The sequence below is a fragment of the Staurois parvus genome, unplaced genomic scaffold (genome assembly GCF_062004578.1).
Source record: "Staurois parvus isolate SC_StPar_1 unplaced genomic scaffold, SC_StPar_1.0 ptg000020l, whole genome shotgun sequence".
NCBI lineage: Eukaryota > Metazoa > Chordata > Amphibia > Anura > Ranidae > Staurois > Staurois parvus.
Window position 1 is genome coordinate 8,986,801 of NW_028317816.1, and position 18,213 is coordinate 9,005,013.

Below are 18,213 nucleotides of genomic sequence, written 5' to 3' on the forward strand. Positions count from 1 at the left end.
TCTATTCTGACCATGTGCGTTACCACATCTGCTATTTCATCATGGACAGAAAGTTAAAACAAAGAGAAAACATTAAATTCTGCGCATTAAAGTCTGATCAAAATGTACTGCAGCTGTGATTTGCAGTGGGTGTTAATTTTAAGGTAATGACACCCCAAACGCAAGTTGCAAATGCAATGTGTTTGGTTGCTCCAGATTAATGGGCTCAAATCACACCACACTGAACCACAAGTGAATCCTAGTGTGAACCAGTCCTCAATCTACAGAACCCATTTGGAATATTTCCAAGACAGTGCAAACCTTACGAAGATACCTGAAGTAGACCTAAAATAATGCTAATCTAGAAAACCCACTTGGAGTATATTCTAGAAAATACTAATATAGAGCACCCGTCTGGAGTATATACTAGACAACATAATCAGAAGAAATCTAAAGTATATCCAAAACAGTGCTAACCTGGAAGCTTCATCTAGATCAGAGGTAGGTAACTTTACAGAGGAGGAGAACAACCTAAACAACATGGGAGAAGTCAAAGATTACCGGGCACAGTGTCACCTCCTCACTCCTGATTTAAATCTCTAATTGCCATACTACTGTGCCATTACAGAGCAATCCTGGGTTTAAATCAGGTGGTGAGGAGGCTACATATCGCCTCCTTACCAACTGTCAACACACACTCGGATCACTTTTCATAGGAGCAGCAGTGCGTGCTGCACTTGTGAATTAGCTCTTAGTTGCATTTGGCAGCGACACCCTTAGGGCTTGTTCACACGCTGAAGGTAGTAAAACCCTGTGGTTGAGTCGCAGTTTTACTGCCCCAATCCCTACCCCCCTTTAGCTACTGAGGCAACAGCCAAAGGTGAACACATACCACAGAGGGAATTAAACCCCCCTGTTGCATTTGGTGCGTGTTACCCCTTGCTGGCTGCGACCCTTTTAAGTAAATAGGGCCACTCTGCAAGCACCCTGCAACTGCATGCTTCTGTGGGGTCCAAGGGGTTAAAGCAGGTGGTTAGAAAGCAATACAATGCTGCCTGCTTTAACACCTCGGTTGCTGTACTGCACAATGTTGAAGGGCACTTGTAGAGCGGCCTCATTCACTTTAATGGGTCATGCTTGGCAGATGCTACACCCACCAAACATGACAGGGCGTATAACTTCTGCTGCAGCTGTGATGTGTGTGCACCTCTGGCCACTGCAGCTAAAGGGGGTGCCATTGAGACGGGGGTTGTAAAAACACAACTATGGGGTTTTACCACCCCCCAAACAGCAACTGTAAATGAACACTTACTGTTCTGGGCTCCCTATAATGCTGCTTTCACACTGATGTGCTGTGGTTTACCTGCACCACGGGTGCAGCGCAGTGTATCTGGGACTTTCCTGGGTTAGCTGCGCTTTGCCATAGACTTCTATCATATCCTGCAGGTATGGTGCATTTTCCTGCATTCAGGAGTTTTATTGCGCTTTCAGAAAGTACACCAAACCCACAGGATATAATAGAAGTCTATGGCTAAGCACAGCTAACCCACAGGAAAACTGCACTGCAGTGCCCCCGTGGTGTGGGTAAACCGCAGAGTATCAATGTGAAAGCAGCCCTATTCTATTATGCCCAGTGTATTGCTTCACACTGACCTCAAGATCTCTTCTTTCCTGCTGCTGGCACCACTCTGTTCACTGCTAGCCGGGATAAGAGGTGGAGTGCAGTTGGTATGACTCTGCATGGGACAGGAGCCAGCACTACAGAGGAGGCATCGGCTTATGCAGCTCTTGTTCCCTACTATAGCTTCAACTCTAATGCTCTAGGATGGCGGGTCAGCAAGTCCAGACTATCATCTACCAGTCACCTGCTCGTAATCTACTGGTAAATCAACCCCGATCTAGAGTTTATCCAAGACACTGCTAACCTAGAAAACCCACCGGGTGTATATCCAAGAGATTGACAACCTAAAAACTCATCTGCAGCATATCCAGAACAGTACTAATCTAGAGAACTGATCTGGACTATATCCAGTACATTACTAACCTCATGTGAAGTACTAACAGGTGGGTAATACTTTAGGGCTAATCTCCAAACTGCGGCCTGCAGGCCAGAAGTGGCCCTTTTTCCATTCCTTGATGTAGCATTCCATCCACTGACACCAATGATGGATCACCATTCCTCCCACTGACAGGGCACCTTTCCTCCCACTGACACCAATGATGAAAATTGTTTACCCCCACTGATGCCAGGGCATTTTCTAATCCCACTTGCCACAGTGTGACCCCCATAAAGCCAGGACAGTTAACTGGCCCATTGCTTAGAAAGTTCAGAGACCACTTGGAGGATATCCAAGAAAGTAATAACATAGAGAACCCCCCTAGAGTATATCCAAGAAAGGTTTAACCTAGAAAACCCACCTAGGGTACATTCAGGACAGAGCTAATCTAGAGAACGCACCTGGAGCATATACAAGATGACACTACTATAGAGTAATTGTCCAGAGTATATCCAAGACAGTAAAAACCTAAAGAACCCACCCGTGTATCCTGTGTAAGCAGAAACATCATGTGGGTCTGCTGTCTTTAGTCCTTCTTCCATTTGCTGAAGCAAGTCACTGATTTTTGACTGGATGCGTCTTGCAAATCTTCCTGTAATCTGTTTGAGAATAGAGTACAAAATCTTTATAAAAATCCATGCAGATAATTCCAGAATGTGGCTAAATCATAAGTAAGACAAGCCCCACATTTGAGAATAGATACAGTATATGACTGATGTTCACCATATAAAGAACAATAGAATAGAAACCCAATTATTATGAAGTACATAAAAATCCTGCAATAAACTCACCCTACTAAATAGATGTGAAAGCAAAACTTGTGCCAACAATACCAAGATAAAATGAATAGTCCATTAAAAGATAAAATAAAAAAGCAGCTATGCTGTAATATTCATCTTCAGCCCAGAGCCGTAACCTGCAGGACTTCTTTTCCGCCAAAAGATTTCCTAATTCTGATAGCGAATATCATTCTACCCAGCTCCTCTGAGCCCAGGCTGTCCTGGACCCACCCCAGCCTGTGAATGGACAGTGAAAGGAGAAGCAGCACAGTAATGAGATCAGCTGTCACTTTGCTTTTTCCTTTTATTTGCACACCTAATGTCAGCACATAAAATGACTAGCTTTGTGTGCCGCTTTTTACAGTTGCAAGAAAAAGTATGTGAACCCCTTGGGATTACGTGGAGTTTTGCATGAATTGGGCATAAAATGTGCTCTGAACGTCATCTAAGTCACAACAATAGAAGAACACAGTCTGCTGAACATAATACTACACAAACATTAGATGTTGCCATGGTTTAATTGCACATAACATGTAAACATTCACAGTGCAGGGAGGAAAAAGTATGTGAGGTCCTAGCTTAATGACTTCTCCCAGAGCTAATTGGAGCCAGGAGTGAGCCAACCTTGACTCCAATCAGTGTGATGATATTGGATGTGTTGCTGACAGCTGTCCTGCCCTTAAAAAACACACACCTGTTTTGGGTTTACTGGTTTCAAGAAGCACTGTCTGATGTGAACCATGCCTCGCAGAAAAGAGCTCTCAGAAGACCTCCGATCAAGAATTGTTGACTTGCATGAAGCTGGAAAGGGTTACAAAAGTATCTCCAAAAGCCGCGATCCGGTGCCTGTTGTGTCCTCCGGGCACAGTGAAACACTGAGCGTTGTACGTGACCTCTGGACGAGGTCCCGATCTTATGATCACTGATTGGTCCGACTGATTGTCACTTCTGCCATCATTGCTTACTGTGTGTGAAATCTGTGAATGATCACAGAGGTCACATGGTACAAGGCTATTCACAACAGCCTTGTACCATGTGACAAGCTGTGACCAATCACAGCTCACATAGTAGTTCTCAATGGCTGCAAGAATGCAGCCAGAGAGAAAGAGAAATGATTGCTTTTACAGCCTTTATGGGTGTAAAAGCAATTTGTGAAAAAAAAAAAAAAAAATCATCACCCCCAACAAGTAGTACAGTATCACCATGGTGACACTGTACTGCTAGGGTGACAGTATGTAAAAACAAAAAAAAAAAAAACCCCATAAATAATATAAAAAAAAAATAAAAATGTAAAAAAAAAAGTTTAAAAATTATAATTTTTGGTTATAAACTAATTTGGGTTATTTTTTTTTTTTACTAAAAAGATAACGGAATAAATTTTGGCCAAGATTTATGATGAAATATTATTTATTTGCAAAATTTTATAAGAAAGACACCTTTTTTCAAACTTTTTGGACTTTTTCATTTACATAGCAAAAAAAATAAAAATCCCAGTGGTGAATAAATACCACCAAAATAAAGCTTTATCTGTCTCAAAAAAATACAAAAAAATTCATATGGGTACAGTGTTGCATGACCGCGCAATTGTCATTCAAAGTGTGATAGTGCTGAAAGCAGAAAATTGGCCTGGATAGGAAGGGGGTAAAGTGTCCGGACTTGAAGTGGTTAAAAATACATTTATGTAAGAATGATTAATATGGGCCTTTATTATCAGACTAGAGTTCAGCTTTAAAGAGACACATTTCACTTGATAGTTATTAGAAGATGAAGGGTCACCCTCTGCTCCCTGGATATGCTATACCTGAAGAAAGTGCCAGGCATAAGAAGAGAGAAATAACATGGCCAGGCTGTGCATACCACTGTACACCGTCTTAAGTCTTCACAGTAGACTTTACAATGTATGCATGTCACTTGTGAACCAGATTTTATTACACCAGCTACAGTAGACTATATATAATGCACAATACTTCAGTACTTTTACAGTCATAAACCTGGAACACCAATGTCCATATTGAGGTAAGGATCAGGGATTCATAATATAGCGCATCATTATTTCTTTTTCCACAAAATGTTGGGTGCCAGAATTTTCAATATACAGTGAAGGAAATAAGTATTTGATCCACAGCTGATTTTGAATGTTTGCCCACTCACAAAGAAATGATCAGCCTAAAAATCGAATGGTAGGTGTATTGTACCACTGAGAGACAGAGCAGTAACACAAAATTCAAAGAAATGCATGTCTTACAAATTATGCACTGATTTGCATGTTCATGAGGGAAATAAGTATTTGATCCCCTATCTTTCAGCAGGATTTCTGGCTACCAGGTGTCTTTCATACAGGTAACAAGCTGAGATTAGAAGCAGTCTCTTAAAAGGAGTGCTGCTAATCTCATTTTGTTACCTGTATAAAAGACACCTGTCCACAGAAGCAATCAAACAGACTCCAAATTCTCCACCATGGCAAAGACCAAAGAACTGTCCAAGGATGTCAGGAACAAGATTGTAGACCTACACAAGGCTGGACTGGGCTACCAAACTATCACCAAGCAGCTTGGTGTGAAGGTGACAACAGTTGGTGCAATCATTCGCAAATGGAAGAAACACAAAACAACTGTCCGTCTCCCTAGGTCTGGTGCACCATGCAAGATCTCACCTCGCGGAGTGTCAATGATCATGAGAACAGTGAGGAATCATCCCAGAACTACACATGAGGATCTTGTCAATGATCTCCAGGCAGCTGGGACCACAGTCACCAAGAAAACAATTGGTAACACACTACGTAGTTGAGGCCCAATTGTCAGCATAACAGTACCGATTTGGATGATAATTATTAGATTAGGTTTATGGAGTAGGTTAAACCTAAGGCTGGCCATGCAATATACAATTTTTGCTTAGATTTACCAAAATCATATAATGTGAGGTCAAACCTAAATGCTTTCAATTTGTATGTAATCAGGCAGGTCCTTACACTCGATAGCTGAAGGTACATCTAAAGGAAATTGAACAAGAAAAGTGTACAATGTATGGCCAGCTTAAGGTTACTGTAGGTTGAGTTAACCACTTAAGCTCTGTCCTATAGCAGTTTTAATGCTACAGGGTGGAGCGTGAATAAAGGAACATCAATACTCAATACGGCAGGTACTTCCACAGCAAATGAACAAAGAACACAAGCAGAAAAGGCGCAGTTCAGAGTTGCTCCATTCCCCTGACGATGCTTATTGGAAGCGAAACGTGTTGAGTGGGGCCTAGCTGGTGACATCATCACACCCGCCATGTCTCAAAGTGCGGCTTTCTCTGCTTGTGTTCTCTGTTCATTTGCTGTGTAAGTACCTCCCTTACTGAGGAATAACACCATGCTGACCCCCTTTAATTTTTTGGAGGAAGACTTCACTGTATTTGACTCGCTGTTAACCGTTTGAGTCTTGTTGGCTGGAGGTCCGGTGGATTGCGTGGGAGGAAGCAGGCTGTGTACAGAGGCTTACTTACATTGAGTGCATGTTGATCTCTATTGGTACAGGAAATCAATACCATTTGGTAAGAGGCTGAGTGTTTCATAGTGAAGGATTCACATGGAGATACACTTACCTGCTGATTATCCTTTGCACTTATTGGATAAAATCTGCATGGTCTTATGAACTTGCAAAACTTCATCATTTATTAATTTGTGTGATAAATTGACTGATCACCTTTTTATGTATTTATTGATATATGTTGGTTTTCATTCATTTGTTGTGATTTCATGTCATGTTCACACATGTACTTGCACTTTATGATACTGGAGGAGAATATTTATGAATTTTATTAAGGAAGCGCATCTATTTATCTAAAGAATTTGCTCAGGTTTGTATTTAGACGCTTAGGGTGCTGCATCCTATTATACGTTAAAAGCAAAAGTATTTTTTGTATATACACAGTTTTAAAGAAAAATAAAAATAAAGGATTATTACCTGTTTTGCTCCCATGCAGCCAATCTTCGCTGTCTGGAAAAGCTAAGCTTGCTGAAGGATTTTTCACATCCTATATGCCTTTGGCTGTGCGGAAGCTTGGTCATTTACTAAGCAAGGTGGTTCCTTCCTCTGGTCCTACTTCACTACTATGTCTTGTAGTAACATAGGCAGGCCATAGACGGGCCGTTTATCGGCTAAATTTTTGGACGAAAAACAAAAAATCGGTCGGCCCCGTTGCCGATGCTGCCACCAATGTCCACGAAAAACGGCATTTTTTTGTGGATTTTCCAGCATGACCAATAAAAATAAATGAGAAGATCCGTGAAAAACGGCCAACGGGCTGGCCCCACTAACGGCATGAATATCGGCTGATTTTTCCAGCGGGTGAAAATTCGGCCAATAAATGACCGGTCTATGGCCTGCAATAGGGACCGAAGGATACAGCCACAGAGCTCAGAGGGGGGGGGGGGGGCGCTGAAAATGCACTAAAAAGGCAGTATGTGGATTAAAGCGGAGCTCCAGTCTGTAGCTGAGGTGTGGGATTGGGAGAACTTCCGCTTCTGATCATCGAGGCCACAGATGTCAAACACAAGGGTCAAGGGCCAAATCCAGCCCTCCAGGCCATTTCATTTGGCCCTCAGCTGTGGCACCCCGCTCATCTCAGAAATCAGTAGAAGAGAGGAATACAGAACTCCTCCGCCAGATGCTGCACTTCTCCATGCAGCTGTGGAGAGGCTCATCTCTGCAACCCCCCACCCCAGGTCTCAGCAGTTGGCAGCAGAGAGGAGAACAGAACTCCTCCTACAGATCCAGCACCTCTCTATGCAGCCACAGCACCCCCTTGTAGCCAACTCCCCTGGCCTCAGCATTCAGTTGACTCCAGCCTTCCTCTGGTCCTCCTCCAGACTCTGCACATTCTGCTTCCCAGCTCTGCCTCCAGCAGGTAAGGGGAGGTGTGCTGTGATGTAAGGGAGGGTGAGGTGCTCAGGACATCTAGCTTTACAGATATATCCGGCCCTTTGAGGGCAACCATAATGCTGATGTGGCCCGCCATGAAATTGAGTTCGACACCCCTGGCCTAGGAAGTGGCTGAGAGTACCTGTCAAAATCGGGTACCCACTTCCCAAAGGTGTCAATCCTTAGCAGGAAGTGGGGGGTGAGGCCTTAAAGCGGAGCTTCCCCTTTCGGGTGCACTTTGAGTCACATGACCATGACCTACCATGCGGGAAGGAAAATTTAAAAAAAAGAGCAAAAGAAGGAAAAATGTAAAGTGTCAATAAATGCATATTGGTCCCCAGATTAAAACACTGCAAATAAAAGCTCAGAAAATCAATCTACTTTAAAGGATTTCTTGCAGCAGGTTTCCTTTTCATAAAGGATTTTTTATTGATTTGCAAAGAGCTTCTGACTTTGCTAGACTGGCCATTCGTGGTTAGTTTTGTTTTTTTCTCACTTAGAGCCCCCCCACCACATCATCCCTGTGACAGCAGTATGGGGAGAAATTCACAAAACACATAAGAAGACAGCACAGGCAATACTCTGTAGGAAACAAGTCAAAGATCCTTTTTATAAATGGTATTTGATGAGCAATTCTACTCAAGTGACTTTTAATCTCTGTGTACTGTGATGATCTGTTCTCAATTGCTGGAGATCACTGTTCAAATACTCAGGAGCCGAGGACAATTATTCTGATTCAGAGAGTTTCATCGGATAGAAGAGTCATACCTCATCCCAGGAGATTGGAGGAGGATTTTTTTTTTGGCCATTCTTTTTCAGCTGGGCTGTGAAAACACAGCACCCAGAAATGCACAGGAATCACCCAAGAACGCAGGCGTTCCCATACGATCCTAGTGTGAACCGGCCCTTACAGATCAATGACAGGCTCCCCATGCAGGAGCTAGACACAGACAGTTGTTATCCAGGGATGCTCCTCCATCCCTAGTCACATGTAATCATGAGACACCACATACAAAAGCTGCAGAGAGTGACAGCCTGTCATTGATCTGTACAGGATTCCTGTAGAAATACACTGATCTGGGTGGGGTGTGGACAAGAAGGCAGTGTGATTGAACCCTAAACAATATCTTCCTTTTCTGGTTTGTGTAAGCACCAAAACACCCTGCTGTCTGCAGGGGCCCCGAAGGGCCACGCAGGCTGGGTTCATACCTGAGCAGCCACAAAAAGTTTACAGGCAACTACAGCCGAGCTCTCCCCCATGCATTATATATATATATATACATATACACACACACACACACACACACACACACACACACACACACACACACAGACACTGCTCCAAAAAATTAAAGGAACACTTTGAAAACACATCAGATCTCAATGGGGAAAAATATCATGCTGGATATCTATACTGATATGGACTGGGTAATGTGTTAGGAACGTAAGGATGCCCCATCGTTTGATGGAAATGAAAATTATCAACCTACAGAGGACTGGATTCAAAGACACCCCGAAAATCAAAGTGAAAAAATGATGCAGCAGGCTAGTCCACTTTGCTGAAATTTCATTGCAGCAACTCAAAATGGTCCTCAGTAGTTTGTATGGCTCCCATGTGCTTGTATGCATGCCTGACAACGTCGGGACATGCTTCTAATGAGACGATAGAGGGTGTCCTGGGGTATTTCCTCCCAGATCTGGACCAGAGCATCACTGAGCTCCTGGACAGTTTGAGGTGCGACCTTGCAGCGTCGGATGGACCGGAACATGATATCCCAGAGGTGTTCTATTGGCTTTAGGTCAGGCGAGTATGGGGGCCATTCAATGGTATCAACTCCTTCATCCTCCTGGAACTGCCTGCATACTCTTACCACATGAGGCTGGGCATTGTCGTGCACCAGGAGGAACCCAGGGCCCACTGCGCCAGTGTAGGGTCTGACCATGGGTCCAAGGATTGCATGCCAATACCTAATGACAGTCAGGATGCCATTGTCTAGCCTGTAGAGGTCTGTGCGTCCCTCCATGGATATGCCTCCCCAGACCATCACTGACCCACCACCAAAACAGTCATGCTGAACGATGTTACAGGCAACATAACGTTCTCCATGACTTCTCCAGACCTTTCACATCTGTCACATGTACTCAGGTGAACCTGCTTTCACCTATGAAAAGCACAGGATGCGAGTGGCAGACCCGCCAATCCTGGTGTTCAATGACAAATGCCAATCAAACTCTATAGTGCCGGGCAGTGAGCACAGGGCCCACTAGAGGACGTCAGGCCCTCAGGCCACACTCATGAAGTCTGCTTCTGATTGGTCAGAGACATTCACACCAGTGGCCTGCTGGAGGTCAGTTCGTAGGGCTCTGGCAGTGCTCATCCTGTCCCTCCTTGCACAAAGGAGCAGATACCAGTCCTGCTGAGGGGTTAGGGACCTTCTACAGCCCTGTCCAGCTCTCCTAGAGTAACTGTCTGTCTCTTGGAATCTCATTCATGCTCCTGAGACTGTGCTGGGAGACACAGCAAACCTTCTGGCAATGGCATGTATTGATGTGCCATCCTGGAGGAGTTGGACTGCCTGTGCAACCTCCGTAGGGTCCAGGTATCGTCTCATGCTACCAGTAGTGACACTGACCCTAGCCAAATGCAAAACTACTGGAAAACAGTCAGAAAAGATGAGTAGGGAATAAAATGTCAGTGTCCTCCACCTGTAAAACCATTCCTGTTTTGGGGGTCGTCTCATTGTTGCCCATCTAGTGCACCTGTTATTAATTTCATTAACACCAAAGCAGCTGAAACTGATTAACAACCCCCTCTGCTACCTAACTGACCAGATCAATATCACAGGAGTTTAATTGACTTGATGCTTTAGTCTGCAAAATAAAAAAGTGTTTCTTGAGCAGTGTATATCTATATATATAACTGCAACTACGCAGGAAAACAAAAGTTTTTTTAATAAAAAAAAAAAAGAGCACATGCATAGAACATTGTGCGTGTGTGTGTGTGGGGGGGAATTGAGCAAGTGCATCTGCTCCAGAGCTCAGTAAATGAACAGAATCTATACTGACTTCCATCAGCCAATCATACATAAGCGAAAATGCTGTTTTTTTTATTTTCCTTGCACCCAATTGGGTGTTCTATGCAAAGTAAAGCTTTACCACATTCACAAAGCTCTGGGGGAAATTAGTACAACTTCACTTGCAAAGTGTACAGTCTATTTGCCTTCAGTAAATCAACTTCCATTTCCATCAAGCTGAACTTTTACATCTATTTATAAAACATTTGTTGTGCAAATGTCAGAAATATTCCACTGAAGGAAATAACAGTATAATGTTTGTAAGAGATGAATTCCTTATCATCGGCTCCATCTAGTGGCCAAAATGCAGGATCATTTCTCCTGGAGGGATTTCAGACCATTATATCGCATTTTGGCCACTAGATGGCGCTATGATACAGGAACCCCCTATTTACATCAAGTTGAACTTTTAGCTCTATTTATAAATCATTGAAACCAGGAACGTCCGAACCTTGTAAACAATGCCCCATCATTTTACCAGGAGGAATCGTGCCCAGCGGCTGGAATTAATTTGAGGAGTAGTGCCCCGCTAGTGGCCTCAGTGGGAGCAGTGGTGCCCCGCTAGTGGCCTCAGTGGGAGCAGTGGTGCCCCGCTAGTGGCCTCAGTGGGAGCAGTGGTGCCCTGCTAGTGGCCTCAGTGGGAGCAGTGGTGCCCCGCTAGTGGCCTCAGTGGGAGCAGTGGTGCCCCGCTAGTGGCCTCAGTGGGAGCAGTAGTGGGAGGAGTAGTGGCCTCAGTGGGAGTAGTGGCCTCAGTGGGAGGAGTAGTGGCCCGTTAGTGGCGTCAGTGGGGGGAGTAGTGCCCCATCATTGCTATCAGTGGGAGGAATAGTGTCCCATCATTAGTGTCAGTGGGAGAAATAGTGCCCCATCATTAGTGTCAGTGGGAGGAATAGTGCCCTATCACTGGTATCAGTGGGAGGAATAGTGCTCCATCATTGGTGTCAGGGGGAGGAATAGTGCCCCATCATTGGTATCAGTGGGAGGAATAGTGCCTCATCATTGGTATCAGTGGGAGGAATAGTGCCCCATCATTGCTATCAGTGGGAGGAATAGTGCCCCATCATTGCTATCAGTGGGAGGAATAGTGTCCCATCATTGCTATCAGTGGGAGGAATAGTGCTCCATCATTGGTGTCAGGGGGAGGAATAGTGCCCCATCATTGGTATCAGTGGGAGGAATAGTGCCTCATCATTGGTATCAGTGGGAGGAATAGTGCCCCATCATTGCTATCAGTGGGAGGAATAGTGCCGCATCATTGCTATCAGTGGGAGGAATAGTGTCCCATCATTGCTATCAGTGGGAGGAATAGTGCCCCATCATTAGTGTCAGTGGGAGGAATAGTGTCCCATCATAGGTATCAGTGGGAGGAATAGTGCCCCATCATAGGTATCAGTGGGAGGAATAGTGTCCCATCATTGGTATCAGTGGGAGGAATAGTGTCCCATCATAGGTATCAGTGGGAGGAATAGTGTCCCATCATTGGTATCAGTGGGAGGAATAGTGTCCCATCATTGGTATCAGTGGGAGGAATAGTGCCCCATCATTGGTGTCAGTGGGAGGAATAGTGCCCCATCATTGGTGTCAGGGGGAGGAATAGTGCCCCATCATTGGTGTCAGCGGGAGGAATAGTGCCCCATCATTGGTGTCAGCGGGAGGAATAGTGCCCCATCATTGGTGTCAGCGGGAGGAATAGTGCCCCATCATTGGTGTCAGCGGGAGGAATAGTGCCCCATCATTGGTGTCAGTGGGAGGAATAGTGCCCCATCATTGGTATCAGTGGGAGGAATAGTGCCCCATCATTGGTATCAGTGGGAGGAATAGTGCCCCATCATTGGTGTCAGTGGGAGGAATAGTGCCCCATCATTGGTATCAGTGGGAGGAATAGTGCCCCATGGGCTGGGTAGAGGCAATCAAATGGCTGCATGTGGCCCCTGGTCCACCGTTTGGAGACCCCTGATGTAAGCCATGGATTTATAAACGTTTGTCAGAAGCATCCATGCAGGCTGAATGTACTCACACCATCATTTATATAAGAGATGAATTCCTGTATCATCATCTCCATCTAGTGGCCAAAACGCAGGATCATTTCTCCAGGAGGGATTGCAGGCCATTATACTGCATTGTGTCCACTAGATGGAGCTGAAGATACAGGAACCCTTCTCCTATATAAATGTGGGTGACAACTCGCTCAGCCTCCAGGAATATTTCTGTCATTTGTATAACGACTGTAGACCCCGTAACCCCCCAACACACGGTACAATCTTACTTACCAACCACTATGTAGTACTAAAATCCAAAGTTATCAGATTGGGTAGGTTGTCATATAAAGCTGACCATACACAATATATCTGTACATTCTCCCTTAAGCTCACCACACACATTGCAATCGGATTGTACATAACGTTTCAGGCCTACCAACCACCTTGTCGTACAGGATCCCTCTCTGATTGGACAGTTCAGGCCCTCATATTACATAGTTGTCATAAGTTGAATGTAGAGAAATTGTACAATCAGATTGTACTGTGTATGATGGCCCTTAGACTCACCAAACCAATGCAATCTGAGGACAGACAGAAACGGTTTGTTGCATTTGTAGCATGTCAGGCAGGCCCTGTCAATGGCAGATCTAATGGTGGCCATACACAGAACAATTTTGATACAATTTTTAATAGATTTAGTGCCTGAATGGAAATACAAACGGAAGATCATGCCATAAACGTAATGATCAGATCAAATTTTCTACTTTTCTACAATTGGATTCCACGCCCGGACTGATCACAACAATTCCAATTAAATGACTTCAGCTAAAAATTGATTGAGGACTCGATAACGTGTCCTTTCGAAAATTGATAGAACTGATGATATGATCCCATTCTGTGAAGAATCTTCAATCAGATCCTTATGTGTATGACCCCCATAAAGGAGTCTGTACAATCAGATTGTACAGTGTGTGGTCACCTTAACATAGTCTCGGAAAATTGAAAGTTGCTTGTACAATCAGATTGTAACCGTATGGTGCCCTGATGGTGGTCAGACACACTTTGATTTTATTATCTAAACGATGTGCGATTCGATCAAAATGATCAGCTGACAGTTGAATAGGTGTGACTTCCCGTCTGACTGTTTCAGATTGGAATTCAATTGTATGGAGTTGATTGACTGGGAATGGAAAACGATCGATTGTGTTGCATGGATCGGCTTTGTTCATGGATTCGATTGTATTTGGATCATCAGATGTGATCAATAACCAACGACTGCACCTTCCAACTATACAGTGAGATCCACTTCCCTGGGTGTGTTATCTCGATCACACGGGTTGTCGGCTACAGATCGATTATTCCTACCCGGAGAGATTGATTGGAAAAGTGTGCATGGCCACTATAGGGCTCCCCATACACGGTACAATCTGACTGTACAATCTATGTCGTGATGATGAGCTGGGACTTGTCCAGAGTAGGATGTGAGCTCTCATGTGACAGCTGTCAGCTGTACTGACCAATCATCTGTGGCCAGGACAATCCCCGCCCCCATGTACACACCCCTTATATAGAACAGCTGTGGGCGGGGATTGTCCTGGCCACAGATGATTGGTCAGTAAAGCTGACAGCTGTTCTATACAAGGGGTGTGTACATGGGGGTGGGGATTGTCCTGGCCACAAATGATTAGTCAGTACAGCTGACAGCTGTTCTATACAAGGGGTGTGTACATGGGGGCGGGGATTGTCCTGGCCACAAATGATTGGTCTGTAAAGCTGACAGCTGTTCTATACAAGGGGTGTGTACATGTGGGCGGGGATTGTCCTGGCCACAGATGATTGGTCTATACAGCTGACAGCTGTTCTATACAAGGGGTGTGTACATGGGGGTGGGGATTGTCCTGGCCACAAATGATTAGTCAGTACAGCTGACAGCTGTTCTATACAAGGGGTGTGTACATGTGGGCGGGGATTGTCCTGGCCACAGATGATTGGTCTATACAGCTGACAGCTGTTCTATACAAGGGGTGTGTACATGGGGGCGGGGATTGTCCTGGCCACAAATGATTGGTCTGTAAAGCTGACAGCTGTTCTATACAAGGGGTGTGTACATGGGGGCGGGGTTGTCCTGGCCACAAATGATTGGTCAGTACAGCTGACAGCTGTTCTATAGAAGGGGTGTGTACATGTGGGCGGGGATTGTCCTGGCCACAGATGATTGGTCTGTAAAGCTGACAGCTGTTCTATACAAGGGGTGTGTACATGTGGGCGGGGATTGTCCTGGCCACAGATGATTGGTCAGTAAAGCTGACAGCTGTTCTATACAAGGGGTGTGTACATGTGGGCGGGGATTGTCCTGGCCACAGATGATTGGTCTGTACAGCTGACAGCTGTCACATGAGATCTCACATCCTACTCTGGACAAGTCCCGACTCGTCACTACAAACTGTACAATCAACCCTCGACCTAAGTCATAGAAGGACCTACTTACTCCAACCAATCAGGCAGACCACATACTGGATGGACCATATAAAAGCGATTGTACAATCAGATGTTAGGTGTATGGTCAGCCTCACGCTCATCACATCTGTCACATGGTACAATCTCCTGTAGATTTCCCAAAAATATACAATAGGAACGCAAATCCAAGAGGCTGGTTAATCTTAGGATCACCATACACATTACAATCTGATTGTACAATCAACATTACATGTACCAAAACTATGGTGGCTCTAAAGGAGATTGTACAATCAATCGCATTGTATATTGTATGCTCAGTTTCTTAGGGATTGTACAATTAGGTTGTAAAGTATATGGTAAGTTTGTAAGTCTAAGAGATTGTTCTTTCAATCGTTCTCATAGATCGTGCAAGCAGATCGCATGATGTATGGTCAGTTTCTCATGGATCGTACAATCAGATTGTATGGTGTATGCTTGGTTTCTCAGGGATCGTACAATCAGATTGCATGGTGTATGCTCGGTTTCTCAGGGATCGTACAATCAGATTGCATGGTGTATGCTCGGTTTCTCAGGGATCGTACAATCAGATTGCATGGTGTATGCTCGGTTTCTCAGGGATCGTACAATCAGATCGCATGGTGTATGCTCGGTTTCTCAGGGATCGTACAATCAGATCGCATGGTGTATGCTCGGTTTCTCAGGGATCGTACCTTGGCATCTTTGTCGAAGGGCATGTCTATGTCCCCGTCGCCCTCCCCCATGTCGGCCCCCGTGGCTCTGTAGTCCGGGAAGGGGTTGCTGAACACTCGCTCCTCCATCTCCGCCTCCCCGCCGAGCTGCAGCCGAAGTCTCTTGGACATCCCTTCCCCCATTGCCTACGGAGCGCCGGAGAGGACAAAACACCTGAGTCCCGCTACGCCGATGTCAGCTGTCGGCTCACTCAGCGGCTCCCCCTGCTGTCCGTCACCGGGATCCAGCACTGCTCACAGCGGCAGCCATCCAGCCTAGTGTGGGGCGCAGGAATGGTCGGTGGCAGCAGTCAGGGTGACATTGCTGAGTGCCGGCCGGGGACAGCGATCCAATCAGATCGGTCACATCTCGCAGCACAACAGACGAGTAGGAATGATTGTGGAGTTGAGAAATAAACAGCAACCAGGCACCAGTCACACAGCCTGAATGGAATCTTCCACTCTTTCACTTGTAGTTGTCATCCGACAATAAAGGGCCATTCAGTGGTGTGGATGATGTGCCAATCACTGACTGTCTTCGTTCCTCCAGGCGCTGAGCACATGCAGGCAGGCTGGAATTGTGGTGACAAAGCAGAATCACATTCAGCAGACATCACACACCGAATTCTCCATCGCCGTAAGCAGGCTGTACGCCCCTTTTGGGGTAATTGAGAGAGACGGAATGTCCCCGGGAGGTTCGATCAGTCCAATCCGTCCGCCTAGTTCACGTTGCCATTGTGGAAAACTGATTCCGAAAGCCTTTTGGTAGAATCCATCTGGTCATCCCAACAGCGGAGGTGTGAGTAGCGTACAACGGATCTCTGGTGTAGCAGTCCCCGTCCGGAGATCGCTGAACACTTCTCACTGTTGCATCCTTGGCTTCTCTTCCGATTGCTATCCCTAAAGGATCCAGCCGAAGAGAAAATGCCCACTTCAGCCGCGTCCAGCCTCCATTCAGCGCGCTTTATACCGTCAAATCAGCAGCCGCTCCGTCCTCCTCGTTCATTCATTCACCTTGTCAGTGAACGAAAGGAAAAAAAAAAAGCAAGCCCTGCAGATCTGTAAAATAGGAGGCATCAACTTTCCATAGCCGGAGAAATCAAAGAATCATCCAGACAACGCTTTTGTTTTTAGTGCCTGAGTGGGATTTGTCTTCCCTCCGTGAGATCCACAGATGAATAAATGGGTAGGACAGACTCATGGGAGGAGGGCAGCAGCCACACACACTGCTTCCCATTGTCATCCACAGCGCCTGTCACCAGACTGTCACACCATCACCCGCAGCCAGGCTACAAGCAGATGGTGCCTTTGTAACAATCCTAATTTACTCAACTGCTTTCTTCCTTTTCCCTCTCCCAATAATAGGCGGCTTGTGTTGTCAGGATTACATTGAGGGAATTAGCTCCAGTGCTTTTGGAGCACACGAGTCAGTGCAGCAAAAGGTGCAGATGGCTACAGCATTCAGAAATCCATTGGGTGTCACAGTCTCCGGACAGCATTTCTTTTTGAAAAAAGAACTGAAATATCCATATACCAGATCTGAATCCTCAGCTTGTCCAAGGTGTCATTTGTTTTTATCAAATTTGACCAAATCTAACTAAAGGGCATCACAAGTATATAACAATAGGTTTGGCACATTTTTCATCATGGACATTTAATATAGAATAAAAGCCAGCAGGGGCGGACTGACAACTCATGGGGCCCCCCGGGCAATAGGGGATCATGGGGCCCCTGTGTCCTCGCCCAAACTCAAACCACACCCAAAAAAGCCTATGAAAAAGGTACCAGGGGCATCTCATGGGGCCCCCTACTGATCCCGCGCCCTTAGGCAGTGCCCGAGTTCCCAAATGGTCAGTCCACCCCTGAAAGCCAGTCAAATTATAGATGGCTTGCAATGGCCAATCAGCTATTAAAGATTTTTTTTAATAAACAATCCTCCTAGATTGTAAACTCCAAGGAGCAGGACCCTCCTAACCCTCTTGTATTGAACTGTATTGTTGCTGTATTGCCTCCCTGTCAGGGGCGGACTGACAACTCATGGGGCCCCCGGGCAATAGGAGATCATGGGGCCCTTGTGTCCTTGCCCAAACTCAAAAAAGCCTATGAAAAAGGTACCAGGGGCATCTCATGGGGCCCCCTACTGACCCCGGGCCCTTGGGCAGTGCCCGAGTTTCCGCCCCTGCTCCCTGTATATTGTAAAGTGCTGAGCAAACTATTGGCGATATATAAATCCTGTATAATAATGTAATAATAATA

At 45.4% G+C, this 18,213-nt stretch overlaps 1 protein-coding gene across 1 annotated transcript in view; it reads right to left on the minus strand.

Moving 5' to 3' along the window:
* Positions 1 to 17,320, minus strand: part of LANCL2 (LanC like glutathione S-transferase 2) — a 62,870-nt gene extending 45,550 nt beyond the window's left edge. Inside the window, exons 1-2 of the mRNA XM_089687272.1 lie at positions 15,940 to 17,320; positions 2,518 to 2,635 (exon numbers count right to left, since the gene is read on the minus strand). Coding sequence (XP_089543398.1) covers positions 2,518 to 2,635; positions 15,940 to 16,101 — 280 coding nt within the window. The 5' untranslated portion in view covers positions 16,102 to 17,320. The remainder of the gene's footprint in view (positions 1 to 2,517; positions 2,636 to 15,939) is intronic.
* Positions 17,321 to 18,213: the final 893 nt, after the last annotated feature.